At 49.7% G+C, this 19,170-nt stretch overlaps 1 protein-coding gene across 3 annotated transcripts in view; it reads left to right on the forward strand.

Moving 5' to 3' along the window:
- Positions 1 to 630: 630 nt before the first annotated feature.
- Positions 631 to 19,170, forward strand: part of GREP1 (glycine rich extracellular protein 1) — a 52,903-nt gene continuing 34,363 nt past the window's right edge. For all 3 annotated transcript variants that reach the window (XM_077273652.1, XM_077273653.1, XM_077273654.1), the window contains exons 1-8: positions 631 to 724; positions 10,615 to 10,674; positions 15,974 to 16,018; positions 16,411 to 16,458; positions 16,529 to 16,576; positions 18,173 to 18,205; positions 18,813 to 18,848; positions 19,011 to 19,037. In XM_077273652.1, coding sequence (XP_077129767.1) covers positions 673 to 724; positions 10,615 to 10,674; positions 15,974 to 16,018; positions 16,411 to 16,458; positions 16,529 to 16,576; positions 18,173 to 18,205; positions 18,813 to 18,848; positions 19,011 to 19,037 — 349 coding nt within the window. In that variant the 5' untranslated portion in view covers positions 631 to 672. The remainder of the gene's footprint in view (positions 725 to 10,614; positions 10,675 to 15,973; positions 16,019 to 16,410; positions 16,459 to 16,528; positions 16,577 to 18,172; positions 18,206 to 18,812; positions 18,849 to 19,010; positions 19,038 to 19,170) is intronic.

A 19,170-nucleotide genomic window follows, 5' to 3' on the forward strand; every position in this document is an offset into this window, starting at 1 on the left:
TAGGGACAATAGAGGAGCTGTAGGGATGCAGTCATATTGTAGGGTCAGTAGAGGAGCTGTAGGGGTGCAGTCATATTGTAGGGTCAGTAGAGGAGCTGTAGGGGTGCAGTAATACTGTAGGGACAATAGAGGAGCTGTAGGGGTGCAGTAATATTGTAGGGTCAGTAGAGGAGCTGTAGGGGTGCAGTCATATTGTAGGGTCAGTAGAGGAGCTGTAGGGGTGCAGTAATATTGTAGGGTCAGTAGAGGAGCTGTAGGGATGCAGTCATATTGTAGGGTCAGTAGAGGAGCTGTAGGGGTGCAGTCATATTGTAGGGTCAGTAGAGGAGCTGTAGGGGTGCAGTAATATTGGGGTTGAGTGTAGGGGTAATCAGATATCTAGTGATGATAGATATAGGGTCTATAGATGGCTAGGAAGGGTGTAGTCTTGTTGGTTATAGGGGTCAACATAAGACGAGTACTGTTCACTTTATTGTAGACATACATAAAGGCCCGGGAGGGGTGTAAGGGGTCTGCACTGTATTTGTACAGAGGGTCCGGTCTGAGGAGTGACTGTGGTTTGCACAGAGGGGGGCTTGAGGGGTGGGCTGGATCAGGCGGCACATGTATATATAGGTGTCTGGGACTCTGGTCTGTCTCTGTTCCCTGTACTACTCCTGAATCCAGTGCACAATGTTGCTTGTCGCCCTGATCCTGTGTTTTGTGGGGTGCAGTTTCCAAGGAGGTGAGTACCCACACTACTGCTCTTTCCCCATTTGATTCAGCCAGATTCTCCAATGGTGACATAATCCTGAGAGTATACAGATTATTCTATGGGGGCAATTAACTGATCGTACTAAATCCTTAAATTTGATAGTGCTGGATCTCTAATCTGATAGTACAGGGTCCCTGAGCTGACTAGTGTGGGGTCTTTGAGCTGACTTGTGCAGGGTCTCTGAGCTGACTTGTGCAGGGTCTTTGAGCTGATTTGTGCGGGGTCCTTGAGCTGACTTGTGAGGGTTCCCTGATTTGACTTATGCGGGATCTCTGAGCTTACTTGTGCAGAGTCTCTGAGCTGACATGTGCGGGTTCCCGGAGCTGACTTGTGCGCGATCTTTGAGCTGATTTATGTGGGGTCTTTGAGCTGACTTGGCGGGGTCTTTGATCTGACTTGTGCGGGGTCCCTGAGCTGACTTGTGCGAGGTCTTTGAGCTGACTAGTGCGGGGTCTTTGAGCTGACTTGTGTGGGGTCCTTGAGCTGACTTGTGCGGGGTCCCTGAGCTGACGTGCGGGATCCTGGAGCTGACTTGTGCGGGTTCCCGGAGCTGACTTGTGCGCGGTATTTGAATTGACTTGGCGGGGTCTTTGAGCTGACTTGTGCAGGGTCCCTGAGCTGACTTGTGCGGGGTCCCTGAGCTGACTTGTGCGGGGTCCCTGAGCTGACTTGTGCGGGGTCCCTGAGCTGACTTGTGCGGGGTCCCTGAGCTGACTTGTGCGGGGTCCCTGAGCTGACTTGTGCGGGGTCCCTGAGCTGACTTGTGCGGGGTCCCTGAGCTGACTTGTGCGGGGTCCCTGAGCTGACTTGTGCGGGGTCCCTGAGCTGACTTGTGCGGGGTCCCTGAGCTGACTTGTGCGGGGTCCCTGAGCTGACTTGTGCGGGGTCCCTGAGCTGACTTGTGCGGGGTCCCTGAGCTGACTTGTGCGGGGTCCCTGAGCTGACTTGTGCGGGGTCCCTGAGCTGACTTGTGCGGGGTCCCTGAGCTGACTTGTGCGGGGTCCCTGAGCTGACTTGTGCGGGGTCCCTGAGCTGACTTGTGCGGGTTCCCGGAGCTGACTTGTGCGCGGTCTTTGAGCTGATTTATGTGGGGTCTTTGAGCTGACTTGGCGGGGTCTTTGAGCTGACTTGTGCAGGGTCTTTGAGCTGACTTGTGCTGGGTCCATGAGCTGCCTTGTGTGGGGTCTCTGAGCTGCCTTGTGCGGGGTCCCTGAGCTGATGTGTGCGGGGTCCGTGAGCTGACTTGCGCGGGATCCCTGAGCTGACTTGTGCGGGGTCCCTGAGCTGACTTGTGCGGGGTCCCTGAGCTGACTTGTACAGGGTCTTTGAGCTGACTTGTGCAGGGTCCCTGATTTGACTTGTGCGGGGTCCCTGATTTGACTTGTGCGGGGTCCCTGATTTGACTTGTGCGGGGTCCCTGAGCTGACTTGTGTGGGGTCCCTGAGCTGACTTGTGTGGGGTCCCTGAGCTGACTTGTGTGGGGTCCCTGATTTGACTTGTGTGGGGTCCCTGATTTGACTTGTGTGGGGTCCCTGATTTGACTTGTGCGGGGTCCCTGATTCGACTAGTGCAAGGTCCCTGATTTGACTTGTGCAGGGTCCCTGAGCTGACTTTTGTGGGGTCCCTGAGCTGACTTTTGTGGGGTCCCTGAGCTGACTTGTGCGGGGTTCTTGAGCTGACTTGTGCAGGGTCCCTGATTTGACTTGTGTAGGGTCCCTGAGCTGACTTGTGTGGGGTCCCTGATTTGACTTGTGCGGGTTCCCTGAGCTGCCTTGTGCGGGTTCCCTGAGCTGCCTTGTGCGGGTTCCCTGAGCTGACTTGTGCGGGGTCCCTGAGCTGCCTTGTGCGGGGTCCCTGAGCTTCCCTTTTCGGGGTCCCTGAGGTGCCTTGTGCAGGGTCTTTGAGCTTACAAATGTGGGGTCTCTGTGCTGCCTTGTGTGGGGTCTCTGAGCTGCGTTGTGCAGGGTCCCTGAGCTGCCTTGTGTGGGGTCCCTGAGCTGCCTTGTGTGGGGTCCCTGAGCTGCCTTGTGTGGGGTCCCTGAGCTGCCTTGTGCGGGGTCACTGAGCTGCCTTGTGTGGGGTCCCTGAGCTGCCTTGTGTGGGGTCCTTGAGCTGCCTTGTGCGGGGTCTCTGAGCTGCTTTGTGCGGTGTCTTTGAGCTGACTTTTGCGAGGACCCTGAGTTGACTTGTTCAAGGGACCTGTGCTGACTGCTAGCAAGATACTTCACCTCATCACTGTACTCAGTGATGAGACTAAGTGGCTTTGTGGGTCACAGTACTGGCTGTCACTGTAAGGAATAGCTATGTGGGGTGGTAATCGCCCCCATTGTGGTACCGTTAACCTCGTGCCTCATCTTGATCACCTGCCCCACATGACTGAGTACAGATAAAGACCCTGAGTCTTCTTCTGACTCAGAGACCACGCAATAGTAAGAATGTATCAGGAAGGTGTCACATTGCACTTTACTGACAGCTCAGAACTGGGATTGAGGTGAGAAAAGGATCCGAAGAGACAGCAGGAGAGTAAGGGTTCAACACTGCTGGGATCTGTGGTTCTATCAGACACCAAGTGAAAGAGAAAATGGAATACATGATAATACTATGTACATCTAGATGTACAGTGGGTACAGAAAGTATTCAGACCCCTTTACATTTTTCACTTTGTTCATTGCAGCCATTTGGTAAATTCAATAGTTCATTTTTTTTCTCATTAATGTACACTCTGCACCACATCTTGACTGAAAAAAAACAGAAATGTAGAAATTTTTGCTAATTTAAAAAAAAAAAAAAAGAAAAACTGAAATATCCCATGGTCATAAGTATTCAGCCCCTTTGCTCAGTATTGAGTAGAAGCCCCTTTTGAGCTAGTACAGCCATGAGTCTTCTTGGGAATGATACAAGTTTTTCACCCTGGATTTGGGGATCCTCTGCCATTCTTCCTTGCAGATCCTCTCCAGTTCCGTCAGGTTGGATGGTGATCGTTGGTGGATGCCATTTTCAGGTCTCTCCAGAGATGCTCCATTGGGTTTAGGTCAGGGCTCTGGCTGGGCCGGTCAAGAATGGTCACAGAGTTGTTCTGAAGCCGCTCCTTTGTTATTTTAGCTGTGTGCTTAGGGTCATTGTCTTGTTGGAAGGTGAACCTTCGGCCGACTCTGAGGTCCAGAGCACTCTGGAAGAGGATTTCATCCAGGATATCTCTGTACTTGGCCGCATTCATGTTTCCTTCAATGACAACCAGTCGTCCTGTCCCTGCAGCTGAAAAACACCCCCACAGCATGATGCTGCCACCATGTTTCACTGTTGTGATTGTATTGGGCAGGTGATGAGCAGTGCCTGGTTCTCTCCACACATACCGCTTAGAATTATCACCAAAAAAGGTCTATCTTCGTCTCATCAGACCAGAGAATCTTATCTCTCATAGTCTGGGAGTCCTTCATGTGTTTTTTAGTAAACTCTATGCGACTTTCATATGTCTTGCACTGAGGAGAGGCTTCCGTCAGGCCACTCTGCCATAAAGGCCTGACTGGTGGAGGCTGCAGTGATAGTTGACTTTGTGGAACTTTCTCCCATCTCCCTACTGCATCTCTGGAGCTCAGCCACAGTGATCTTGGGGTTCTTCTTTACCTCTCTCACCAAGGCTCATCTCCCACGATTGCTCAGTTTGGCTGGACAGCCAGGTCTAGGAAGACTTCTGGTGGTCCCAAACTTCTTCCATTTAAGCATTATGGAGGCCACTGTTCTCTTAGGAACCTTGAGTACTGCAGATATTCTGTTGTAACCTTGTCCAGATCTGTGCCTTGCCACAATTCTGTCTCTGAGCTCCTTGGCCGGTTCCTTTGACCTCATGATTCTCATTTGGTCTGACATGCACTGTGAGCAGTGAGGTCTTATATAGACAGGTGTGCGCCTTTCCAAATCACGTCCTATCAGTGTAATTACACACAGCTGGACTCCAATGTAGGAGAAGAACCATCTCAAGGAGGATCACAAGGAAATGGACAGCATGGGACTTACATATGAGCGTCTGAGCAAAGGGGCTGAAGACTTATGACCATGTGTTATTTCAGGCTTTCTTTTTTAATAAATTAGCAAAAATATCTACATTTCTGTTATTTTCAGCGAAGATGTGGTGCAGAGTGAACATTAATGAGAAAAAATGAACTTTATAGAATTTACCAAATGGCTGCAATGAAACAAAGAGTGAAAATGTAAAGGGGTCTGAATACTTTCTGTACCCACTGTATCATATCAACGTTACAAGTACTGATCCCTACTCCGGACTCCACCGTACCTATAACCTCACTGCTCCTGTACTGATCCCTACACCGGACTCCACCGTACCTATAACCTCACTGCTCCTGTACTGATCCCTACACCGGACTCCACCGTACCTATAACCTCACTGCTCCTGTACTGATCCCTACACCGGACTCCACCGTACCTATAACCTCACTGCTCCTGTACTGATCCCTACACCGGACTCCACCGTACCTATAACCTCACTGCTCCTGTACTGATCCCTACACCGGACTCCACCGTACCTATAACCTCACTGCTCCTGTACTGATCCCTACACCGGACTCCACCGTACCTATAACCTCACTGCTCCTGTACTGATCCCTACACCGGACACCACCGTACCTATAACCTCACTGCTCCTGTACTGATCCCTACACCGGACTCCACCCTACCTATAACCTCACTGCTCCTGTACTGATCCCTACACCGGACTCCACCGTACCTATAACCTCACTGCTCCTGTACTGATCCCTACACAGGACTCCACCGTACCTATAACCTCACTGCTCCTGTACTGATCCCTACACCGGACTCCACCGTACCTATAACCTCACTGCTCCTGTACTGATCCCTACACCGGACTCCACCGTACCTATAACCTCACTGCTCCTGTACTGATCCCTACACCGGACTCCATCATACCTATAACCTCACTGCTCCTGTACTGATCCCTACACCAGACTCCACCGTACCTATAACCTCACTGCTCCTGTACTGATCCCTACACCGGACTCCACCGTACCTATAACCTCACTGCTCCTGTACTGATCCATACACCGGACTCCACCGTACCTATAACCTCACTGCTCCTGTACTGATCCCTACACCGGACACCACCGTACCTATAACCTCACTGCTCCTGTACTGATCCCTACACCGGACTCCACCGTACCTATAACCTCGCTGCTCCTGTACTGATCCCTACACCGGACTCCACCGTACCTATAACCTCACTGCTCCTGTACTGATCCCTACACCGGACTCCACCGTACCTATAACCTCACTGCTCCTGTACTGATCCCTACACCGGACTCCACCGTACCTATAACCTCACTGCTCCTGTACTGATCCCTACACCGGACTCCACCGTACCTATAACCTCACTGCTCCTGTACTGATCCCTACACCAGACTCCACCCTACCTATAACCTCACTGCTCCTGTACTGATCCCTACACCGGACTCCACCGTACCTATAACCTCACTGCTCCTGTACTGATCCCTACTCCGGACTCCACCGTACCTATAACCTCACTGCTCCTGTACTGATCCCTACACCGGACTCCACCGTACCTATAACCTCACTGCTCCTGTACTGATCCCTACACCGGACTCCACCGTACCTATAACCTCACTGCTCCTGTACTGATCCCTACACCGGACACCACCGTACCTATAACCTCACTGCTCCTGTACTGATCTCTACACCGGACTCCACCGTACCTATAACCTCACTGCTCCTGTACTGATCCCTACACCGGACTCCACCGTACCTATAACCTCACTGCTCCTGTACTGATCCCTACACCGGACTCCACCGTACCTATAACCTCACTGCTCCTGTACTGATCCCTACACCGGACACCACCGTACCTATAACCTCACTGCTCCTGTACTGATCCCTACACCGGACTCCACCGTACCTATAACCTCACTGCTCCTGTACTGATCCCTACACCGGACTCCACCGTACCTATAACCTCACTGCTCCTGTACTGATCCCTACACCGGACTCCATCATACCTATAACCTCACTGCTCCTGTACTGATCCCTACTCCGGACTCCACCGTACCTATAACCTCACTGCTCCTGTACTGATCCCTACACCAGACTCCACCCTACCTATAACCTCACTGCTCCTGTACTGATCCCTACACCAGACTCCACCCTACCTATAACCTCACTGCTCCTGTACTGATCCCTACACGGACTCCACCGTACCTATAACCTCACTGCTCCTGTACTGATCCCTACACCGGACTCCACCGTACCTATAACCTCACTGCTCCTGTACTGATCCCTACACCGGACTCCACCGTACCTATAACCTCACTGCTCCTGTACTGATCCCTACACCGGACTCCACCGTACCTATAACCTCACTGCTCCTGTACTGATCCCTACACCGGACTCCACCCTACCTATAACCTCACTGCTCCTGTACTGATCCCTACACCGGACTCCACCCTACCTATAACCTCACTGCTCCTGTACTGATCCCTACACCGGACTCCATCATACCTATAACCTCACTGCTCCTGTACTGATCCCTACACCGGACTCCACCGTACCTATAACCTCACTGCTCCTGTACTGATCCCTACACCAGACTCCACCGTACCTATAACCTCACTGCTCCTGTACTGATCCCTACACCGGACTCCACCGTACCTATAACCTCACTGCTCCTGTACTGATCCCTACACCGGACTCCACCCTACCTATAACCTCACTGCTCCTGTACTGATCCCTACACCGGACTCCACCGTACCTATAACCTCACTGCTCCTGTACTGATCCCTACACCGGACTCCACCCTACCTATAACCTCACTGCTCCTGTACTGATCCCTACTCCGGACTCCACCCTACCTATAACCTCACTGCTCCTGTACTGATCCCTACTCCGGACTCCACCGTACCTATAACCTCACTGCTCCTGTACTGATCCCTACACCGGACTCCACCGTACCTATAACCTCACTGCTCCTGTACTGATCCCTACACCGGACTCCACCGTACCTATAACCTCACTGCTCCTGTACTGATCCCTACACCGGACTCCACCCTACCTATAACCTCACTGCTCCTGTACTGATCCCTACACCGGACACCACCGTACCTATAACCTCACTGCTCCTGTACTGATCCCTACTCCGGACTCCACCGTACCTATAACCTCACTGCTCCTGTACTGATCCCTACACCGGACACCACCGTACCTATAACCTCACTGCTCCTGTACTGATCCCTACACCGGACTCCACCGTACCTATAACCTCACTGCTCCTGTACTGATCCCTACACCGGACACCACCGTACCTATAACCTCACTGCTCCTGTACTGATCCCTACACCGGACACCACCGTACCTATAACCTCACTGCTCCTGTACTGATCCCTACACCGGACTCCACCGTACCTATAACCTCACTGCTCCTGTACTGATCCCTACACGGACTCCACCGTACCTATAACCTCACTGCTCCTGTACTGATCCCTACACCGGACTCCACCCTACCTATAACCTCACTGCTCCTGTACTGATCCCTACACCGGACTCCATCATACCTATAACCTCACTGCTCCTGTACTGATCCCTACACCGGACTCCACCGTACCTATAACCTCACTGCTCCTGTACTGATCCCTACACCAGACTCCACCGTACCTATAACCTCACTGCTCCTGTACTGATCCCTACACCGGACTCCACCGTACCTATAACCTCACTGCTCCTGTACTGATCCCTACACCGGACTCCACCCTACCTATAACCTCACTGCTCCTGTACTGATCCCTACACCGGACTCCATCATACCTATAACCTCACTGCTCCTGTACTGATCCCTACACCGGACTCCATCATACCTATAACCTCACTGCTCCTGTACTGATCCCTACTCCGGACTCCACCGTACCTATAACCTCACTGCTCCTGTACTGATCCCTACACCGGACTCCATCATACCTATAACCTCACTGCTCCTGTACTGATCCCTACACCAGACTCCACCGTACCTATAACCTCACTGCTCCTGTACTGATCCCTACACCGGACACCACCGTACCTATAACCTCACTGCTCCTGTACTGATCCCTACACCGGACACCACCGTACCTATAACCTCACTGCTCCTGTACTGATCCCTACACCGGACTCCACCGTACCTATAACCTCACTGCTCCTGTACTGATCCCTACACGGACTCCACCGTACCTATAACCTCACTGCTCCTGTACTGATCCCTACACCGGACTCCACCGTACCTATAACCTCACTGCTCCTGTACTGATCCCTACACCGGACTCCACCGTACCTATAACCTCACTGCTCCTGTACTGATCCCTACACGGACTCCACCGTACCTATAACCTCACTGCTCCTGTACTGATCCCTACACCGGACACCACCGTACCTATAACCTCACTGCTCCTGTACTGATCCCTACACCGGACTCCACCGTACCTATAACCTCGCTGCTCCTGTACTGATCCCTACACCAGACTCCACCGTACCTATAACCTCACTGCTCCTGTACTGATCCCTACACCGGACTCCACCGTACCTATAACCTCACTGCTCCTGTACTGATCCCTACACCGGACTCCACCGTACCTATAACCTCACTGCTCCTGTACTGATCCCTACACCGGACTCCATCATACCTATAACCTCACTGCTCCTGTACTGATCCCTACACGGACTCCACCGTACCTATAACCTCACTGTTCCCACCAGATCCCCCCATACATTGAGACACTTATACAACATGATGTCTCACCAGATCCCCCCATACATTATGAGACCCTAATACAACATGATGTCCCACCAGATCCCCCCATACATTACAAGATCCTAATACAACATGATCTCCCACCAGATCCCCCCATACATTACAAGATCCTTATACAACATGATGTCCCACCAGATCCCCCCATACATTACAAGATCCTAATACAACATGATGTCCCACCAGATCCCCCATACATTATGAGACCCTTATACAACATGATGTCTCACCAGATCCCCCCATACACTACAAGATCCTAATACAACATGATGTCCCACCAGATCCCCCATACATTATGAGACCCTTATACAACATGATGTCTCACCAGATCCCCCCATACATTACAAGCCCCTTATACAACATGATGTCCCAGCAGATCCCCCCATACATTACAAGATCCTAATACAACATGATGTCCCACCAGATCCCCCTATACATTATGAGACCCTTATACAACATGATGTCCCAGCAGATCCCCCGCATGCGTTACGAGCCCCTCACACAGTCTGAGATCCCAATAGTTCCCCCCTATACACTATTAGCCCCCCTGCACAGAATAAGGTTCCCCCACATACAGTTCATGGCTCCTAACGCTCCCCCACCTTATGATGGCCATCCCTCGCCTACGAACAGTATGACACCCCACACAGTGTCCGCACCGTGTACCTCCACCTTCCGAATGATGGCACCATACAAGTACTCACTGATAAAAAACATCAAACAGAAAAATACTCGCTGTGCGCCACTGCCCCGATCTGTGCACAGCCGGCGCCATGTGGGGAGGTCATTGTGAGAATGGTGGAGGAGAGAGCTGACCGCTCCCTGCCCCATGACTAGTCCCCTGTCTGCATGGAGCAGACTCATGGCCACCGCCACCATCAGTGAAGCCACCTATAGCCTGACTGTCCTTGCACTGATCCCTACCGCAGTCCTGCAGCCTGAGACGGAAGCAGCAGTGTTATAAATGTAGCTCAGGGTGAGACTGGAGGGCCAGTGGGGTCCGGACATGAGTGATTAACCAGATATCCTAAACATCTGTATCTTCTAGGGTTAAAACCGCAGGCAAGTGGAGCAGCGAGCCCGATTTACCAGCCGGAGTATGTCCGAGGTGAGTGATCCCTACTACATGACTGCCCTGCAGCAGATTGGTGATCCAGTGACGGGACACAACCTGCGGGGTCCCCCACATACACAGATCCAGTGACGGGACACAACCTGCGGGGTCCCCCACATACACAGATCCAGTGACGGGACACAACCTGCGGGGTCCCCCACATACACAGATCTAGTGACGGGACACAACCTGCGGGGTCCCCCACATACACAGATCCAGTGACGGGACACAACCTGCGGGGTCCCCCACATACACAGATCCAGTGACGGGACACAACCTGCGGGGTCCCCCACATACACAGATCCAGTGACGGGACACAACCTGCGGGGTCCCCCACATACACAGATCCAGTGACGGGACACAACCTGCGGGGTCCCCCACATACACAGATCCAGTGACGGGACACAACCTGCGGGGTCCCCCACATACACAGATCCAGTGACGGGACACAACCTGCGGGGTCCCCCACATACACAGATCCAGTGACGGGACACAACCTGCGGGGTCCCCCACATACACAGATCCAGTGACGGGACACAACCTGCGGGGTCCCCCACATACACAGATCCAGTGACGGGACACAACCTGCGGGGTCCCCCACATACACAGATCCAGTGACGGGACACAACCTGCGGGGTCCCCCACATACACAGATCCAGTGACGGGACACAACCTGCGGGGTCCCCCACATACACAGATCCAGTGACGGGACACAACCTGCGGGGTCCCCCACATACACAGATCCAGTGACGGGACACAACCTGCGGGGTCCCCCACATACACAGATCCAGTGACGGGACACAACCTGCGGGGTCCCCCACATACACAGATCCAGTGACGGGACACAACCTGCGGGGTCCCCCACATACACAGATCCAGTGACGGGACACAACCTGCGGGGTCCCCCACATACACAGATCCAGTGACGGGACACAACCTGCGGGGTCCCCCACATACACAGATCCAGTGGTATCCAATCCTGATTCAGTATTTGTCACATCTCTAGCGCACCCTGCATGCACTGCAGCATGAGAAAAACTAAGTACACCCCCACAAACTAGGGCCCAATAAAAAAATCTGACCTAAAAGTTAGGTAAATCCAACCTAAAAAAAAACAAAACAAAACCGCACACGGCAAATTATTTACCAAAAACTAGGCCAAAATACAGAGGAAGCATGTGAGAAAAAAAGTACACCCTTACTGCCTCTATAGAAATGAATGGGGTCAGTAGCAGCCGGGTTCTGCCAATCACACGCCAGTGTGAGAACCACTATAGAAGCAGAAGTTTGCTGTTCCTGCAGCACTCGGGCATCAATCAATCTTGGAGCGTTAGGTAGCCATTTCCAAACAATCAGATGTCCGTCATTCGACAATGAGAAAGTTTATTCACAAGTGGAAAACATTGCAGACAGCCGACTGTATTCTACAGAGTGGACATCTCCGCACATTTACACCAAGGTCAGAGCGAATGATGCTCAGAGAAATAGCAAAAACACGAAGAGCTGCAGCTCAGAATCTAAAGGCCTCAACATGTTCAAGGTCATGACAGTACGATTGGAAAACGACTGAGCAAATATGAGTCCTCTAGAATTGTTTTCAGGAGAAAGCTTTTACCAGTCTCTCCCATCGTTTTGCAGACTTTTGGTGCAGTCTTCTTTACACAATTGCTTCAGAACTTTGATGCTTGTGAGCGATCATTTCTGGGCAGCTCTGATAAGGTCCCACCACAGCATTTCCATTGGGTTGAGGTCTGGACTGTGACTCGGCCATTGCATCACAATTCCTTGTTTGTCAGCCATTCTGATGTAGATTTGTTGCTTGAGAGCCCTGTTACATGACCCAGCTTCGGCCAAGCCTTAGATTCTGGTAGATGGCCTCACATTAAAAGACCTTGGTAAACGGAGAAGTTCATGGTCACCTCAGTGACTGCAAAGGACCCTGGTCTTGTGGCTGCAAAACAAGACAAATTCACCCCTCTACCAAAATGGTGGACTGCTGGCATAAGGCGTTTATGCTGATATTCTGGGTTTGGTTTCACCAACATGGTGCAGAGCATTATGGTCAATCATCTCCAATGTGGCCACATCTGTCCCAAGGGCAATTTTACTGAAGTCTTGTGGTTTGTTCAGATGCAACCTTGCAATCCTTAGTCGCGCTGCCATGCTCCTTTTGGAAAGAAGAGGCTTTCTCCTGGCAACTCTTCCAAACAAGCCATACTTGTTCAGTCGCTCTCTAATTGTCATGAACGTAAACATTTAACATGCAAATTGAGACCTTTAGAGTCTGAGCTGTAGCTCTTGGTGTTTTTACACATTCTGATCTTGGGGTGATTTTGCAAGGGCGTCCATTACTGGGAAGACGGACGGTTGTCCTGAATGTTTTCCACTTGTGCATGATCTTTCTCACTGTAGAATGATGGACACCTGATTGTCTATGAATGGCCGTTTCACTTCCCAGACTGATGGCAACCACTTTTGCTTCTCTTAGATTGTTGTGAATGTCCTTGCTTTTTGGCCTCATGGTCATATACACCTACATATTCTAGACCAGCAAATTGCCAAAACTTCAGCTTTTATAAGGCGTTCATGCACCACAACGATAGACCACAACTATGAGAGTCAAAATGAGAAAATAAATTAAGAAAATCACCTTGTCTGATTTGGCAAGATTTAATTTGCAAATTATGCTGGAAAATAAGCATTTGGTCACCTAAAAACATGCACCAGAAACAAAACTGTAGCCCTGCCTTCCCCTGGATCAACATGTTAGGGCATGCTAGGCTATGGGTTGAACTAGATGGACTTAAAGTCTTCCTTCAACCTTAATAACTATGTAACTATGAATCTGCAATAAGCAAGCAGCTTGGTGTGATGAAATCACCTGTGGGAGCAATAATAAGAAAATGGAAGACATACAAGACCACTGATAATCTCCCTTGATCTGGGGCTGCATGCAAAATCTCACCCCGTGGGGTCAAAATGATCACAAGAACAGTGAGCAAAAATCCCAGAACCACGCGGGGGACCTAGTGAATGACCTGCATAGAGCTGGGACCACGATAACAAAGGCTATCATCAGTAACACACTACGCCGCCAGGGACTCAAATCCTGCAGTGCCAGATGTGTCCCCCTGCTTAAGCCAGTACATGTCCGGGCCCATCTGAAGTTTGCTAGAGAGCATTTGGATTATCCAGAAGAGTATTGGGAGAATGTCCTATGGTCTGATGAAACCAAACTGGAACTGTTTGGTAGAAACACAACTCATCGTGTTTGGAGGAGACAGAATGCTGAGTTGCATCCAAAGAACACCATGCCTACTGTGAAGCATGGTGGTGGCAATCTGCAAAGTGACCAGGACGACTGATCCATGTACATGAAAGAATGAATGGGGCCATCTATTGTGAGATTTTGAGTGCAAAATCAACAAAGGCATTGAAGATGAAATGTGGTTGGGTCTTTCAGCATGATAATGATCCCAAGCACACTGCCAGGGCAACGAAGGAGTGGCTTCGTAAGAAGCATATGAAGGTCCTGGAGTGGCCTAGCCAGTCTCCAGATCTCAACCCTATAGAAAACCTTTGGAGGGAGTTGAAAGTCCGTGTTGCCCAGCGACAGGCCCAAAACATCACTGCTCTAGAGGAGATCTGCATGGAGGAATGGGCCAACATACCAACAACAGTGTGTGGCAACCTTGTGAAGACTTACAGAAAACGTTTGACCTCTGTCATTGCCAACAAAGGAGATATAACAAAATATTGAGATGACCAATGACCAAATTCTTATTTTCCACCATAATTTGCAGAATAAATCTTCCCAAATCAGACAAGGTGATTTTCTGGATCTGTTTTCTCATTGTGACTCTCAACGTTGTGGTCGACCTATGATGTCAATTACAGGCCTCTCTCATCTTTATAAGTGGGAGAACTTGTACAATTGGTGGCTGACTGAATCCTTTTTTCCCCACTGTATCCCCTCAGACTGACACCCATAAATCCCCCACCTCACACCCATGTATCCCCCCAGACTGACACCCAGGTCGTCAGGTGGTCATTTTCTTCTTCCCAGATTACACACCCTACACAATATTCACACTTACAAGTACAGACAATACACAGACATGTACACATATGTCACCACCACACAGGTGCAAGTGCGTCTCACAAAATTAGAATATCACCAAAAAAGTGAATTTATTTAGTTCTTCAATACAAAAAGTGAAACTCATACATTCTATAGAGTCATTACACACAGAGTGATCTATTTCACATGTTTATTTCTGTTAATGTTGATGATTATGGCTTACAGCCAATGAAAACCCAAAAGTCATTATCTCAGTAAATTAGAATAATTAACAATAATCACCTGCAAAGGCTCCTAAGTGTTTATAAAGGTCCCATAGTCTGTTTCAGTAGCTCCACAATCATGGGGAAGACTGCAGACCTGACAGATGTCCAGAAGGCGTCACTGACACACTCCACAAGGAGGGGCAACCGTTTACCAGGACATTGTAGAGCACTTCATGCTTCCCTCTGCCGACAAGTTTTTTGGAGATGGAAATGTCGTTCTCCAGCAGGACTTGGCCCCGGTCCATGCTGCCAAAAGTACCAATACCTTATGTAAAAACAACAGTATCACTGGGCTTGATTGGCAGCAAACTCTCCTGACCTTAACCGTATAGAGAATCTATGGAGTATTGTCAAGAGGAAGATGAGACACCAGACCCAGCAATGCAGACGAGCTGAAGGCTGCCATCAAAGTAACCTGGGCTTCCATAACCCCTCAGCAGTGCCACAGGCTGATCGCCTCCATGCCACGCCGCATTGATGCAGTAATTGATGCAAAAGGACCAAGTACTGAGGGCATTTACTGAACAGACATTTCAGTAGGGAACATTTCAGATTTTACAATTATTTTTCCCGCTGGTATTATAAAGTATTCTAATTTACTGAGATAATGACTTTTGGGTTTTCATTGGCTGTAAGCCGTAATCATCAACATTAACAGAAATAAACACGTGAAATAGATCACTCTGTGTGTAATGACTCAATGAGATTCACTTTTTGATGATATTGTAATTTTGTGAGAAGCCCTTGTACATGACTCACATATAAATGTACACACAACACAAAACACACATACATGTAAACAATGTACATACACATATAAAATATACATAGACCACAAAATACAACTACTACATGCGCACACTCCTCAATACACTCAGATAACCAGCACTAACCACTGACCCACTGTGCGCTCCGGCAGACACTGACTTCTACTTTATCTCTTAAGGAGCTGGGTCACAACAACTAGGACCACTGGGATCAAAAGCTGGAGGTAGGTATAGACCACTGTTCTCCAGGGCTCACAATGTGCCTATAGTCAATTCATCCAGGGTCTACTGACCACTAGCTTGTAACGTCTGTTCCACAGTTACCGCCTGTCCCTCGCAGCTACCACCCATCCCTCGCATTTGCCGCCCGTTCCTTGCATTTGCCGCCTGTTCCTCGCATTTGCCGCCCGTCCATCGCAGCTGCCGCCCGTCCCTCGCAGCTGCTGCCCGTCCCTTGCAGCTACCACCCATCCCTTGCATTTGCCACTCGTCCCTTGCAGCTGCCACCCATCCTTCGCAGTTACCACGCATCCCTTCCAATTACTCCGTCAGTTGGTGTAATTCATGGGCCCTTGCCTTAGTTTTTCATCATTTCTCTGAATATTTATGTCCTCAGGGAAATACTCTCAGTACCCCTCTCAGGGATTCCAACAGGGATCTGCAGGTAAGTGTATGCTGAATTACAGAGGTTTCGCAGTTATGATGTCGCAATCACTGATTTTGGCTTCTATCAGGTCTTCAAAATGGATATGGACTTTTGGGACAGAAGTCTGGAAGGTTGGGTGAGTGATGCAGTCTACATGTCTTGTGGTCTGGAACGGATCTCTATCTATTTTTACTCATGTGCCTTCAATTCCCCTCTTTTATCTCCTGTCATTTTCACTCCTGTCTTGTGTCCATTCTCCCCACACATCTTCTGCTCTACTTTTCACATATCTTGTGTCCATTCTCCTCACACATCTTGCATCCATTCTCCTCACACGTCTTGTGTCCTCTTATGTCTTGGTCCATTCTACTCACACGTCTTGTGTCCCTTCTCCTCACATGACTCGTGTCCATTCTCCTCACACGTCTTGTGTCCTCTTATGTCTTGGTCCATTCTCCTCACACGTCTTGTGTCCATTCTCCTCACACGTCTTGTGTCCTCTTATGTCTTGGTCCATTCTCCTCACACGTCTTGTGTCCATTCTCCTCACACGTCTTGTGTCCATTCTCCTCACACGTCTTGTGTCCCTTCTCCTCACACATCTTGTGTCCCTTCTCCTCACACATCTTGTGTCCATTCTCCTCACACGTCTTGTGTCCTCTTATGTCTTGGTCCATTCTCCTCACACGTCTTGTGTCCTCTTATGTCTTGGTCCATTCTCCTCACACGTCTTGTGTCCATTCTCCTCACACGTCTTGTGTCCTCTTATGTCTTGGTCCATTCTCCTCACACGTCTTGTGTCCTCTTATGTCTTGGTCCATTCTCCTCACACGTCTTGTGTCCATTCTCCTCACACGTCTTGTGTCCATTCTCCTCACACGTCTTGTGTCCATTCTCCTCACACGTCTTGTGTCCATTCTCCTCACACGTCTTGTGTCCATTCTCCTCACACGTCTTGGTCCATTCTACTCACACGTCTTGTGTCCCTTCTCCTCACACGACTCGTGTCCATTCTCCTCACACGTCTTGTGTCCTCTTATGTCTTGGTCCATTCTCCTCACATGTCTTGTGTCCATTCTCCTCACACATCTTGTGTCCATTCTCCTCACACGTCTTGTGTCCATTCTCCTCACACGTCTTGTGTCCTCTTATGTCTTGGTCCATTCTCCTCACACGTCTTGTGTCCATTCTCCTCACACGTCTTGTGTCCATTCTCCTCACACGTCTTGTGTCCATTCTCCTCACACGTCTTGTGTCCATTCTCCTCACACGTCTTGTGTCCATTCTCCTCACACGTCTTGGTCCATTCTACTCACACGTCTTGTGTCCCTTCTCCTCACACGACTCGTGTCCATTCTCCTCACACGTCTTGTGTCCTCTTATGTCTTGGTCCATTCTCCTCACATGTCTTGTGTCCATTCTCCTCACACATCTTGTGTCCATTCTCCTCACACGTCTTTTGCCCCTTCTCCTCACACAATTGTGCTTTTCTTGTACATCTTGTGTCCTCCTCAGACTACTTCTGTCCTTGCCTCTCGTGTCTTGTGCATATATATATACAGTATATATATATTTTTTTTTTCACATTTTGTTTCCTTTTTCTCTCACATCTGAAAAGTTTTCTTTAATTCTTTTAACCTTCTTTCCATACATCTTCTGTCCTTACCTCTTAGTATATCTGCCTTCCTTCATGTTCATGTTTTACATCTCTGATTCCTTCTCTTGCCTCCAGGTTTAGGACAGTTTCCTTCAAAGCAAAAGCCAGGTAGGACTTGCTCTCAATGCTGGAACCATCATCATGGACCTTTGCTGGTTCTGTCCTCTATGAACAGTCACTTCTTCACAATCTTCCATAGGGTTAAATCAATGCAGTCAGATTCAGGGGGTAGATAGATTAATGGGATTGTAAAGTTATGCTCAAAATGGGACCATTTGTACAAGCTAGCACCCACACTCTGCAATAAGAAGACCCAGCACCTCGAAAACCCTCGCCTCCCTATTCTTGTAGGTTTGAAGTCATATTCTTTCTCTGGATTTCTCCTTTGCCTGTGAAGGGGGTGTCCTGTAAATATTCACACAACCCAGAACTGGACCCCAACCTCAGGATTAATGTTAGGATATGTACACCCTCGCCAGGCATTCTGGGCGGGTAAAGCCGGGCTGCTGAATAGTGTGTATGAACATGCCAAGAATCCCAAATGTTAAAAAGTCGGGACCTCAGGAGGACCAGCACAGAGATGCCAAATACTGACAACTGATATGGTCCTACGTGGGTTTCCTTCAGGAATCCCGGAGAGGATGGAGTTGGGGTACATGGAGGAGTATGAGGCTAATGCTCCGTCATTCCCTTCACGATGATAATTGTTTTTCAGGTTATGGAAATTATCCGGGTAATGTTCTGGCACAAGGTAAGAAGGCATTGCCCCGTACCTGTCCTGAGGCTTGCAGGGTTTACAGCAGTTTATGAAGGGTACCCCTCAAATGTCTAATGAGGGGTCCTCTAAGATCGTGTTGTGCGTGTGATGTGGAATCAGCGTCTACATGTATTTATCTATATTGTTCTGTTGTAGGAATAGGAGCAAAACCATCAAAAGCAGGTATCCGTATGGTACCCCAAACTAATAAGACTGTACCATGATGGCCACTCCACCCTCTCTGCGCCCCCCAACAAACAATGCTGTGTGCTACTAATCTGCCCCTACCCACTCTGCACCCCTCAGCAACTGCCCA

This window comes from Ranitomeya variabilis, chromosome 7 (assembly GCF_051348905.1).
Source record: "Ranitomeya variabilis isolate aRanVar5 chromosome 7, aRanVar5.hap1, whole genome shotgun sequence".
NCBI classification, from domain to species: Eukaryota; Metazoa; Chordata; class Amphibia; order Anura; family Dendrobatidae; genus Ranitomeya; species Ranitomeya variabilis.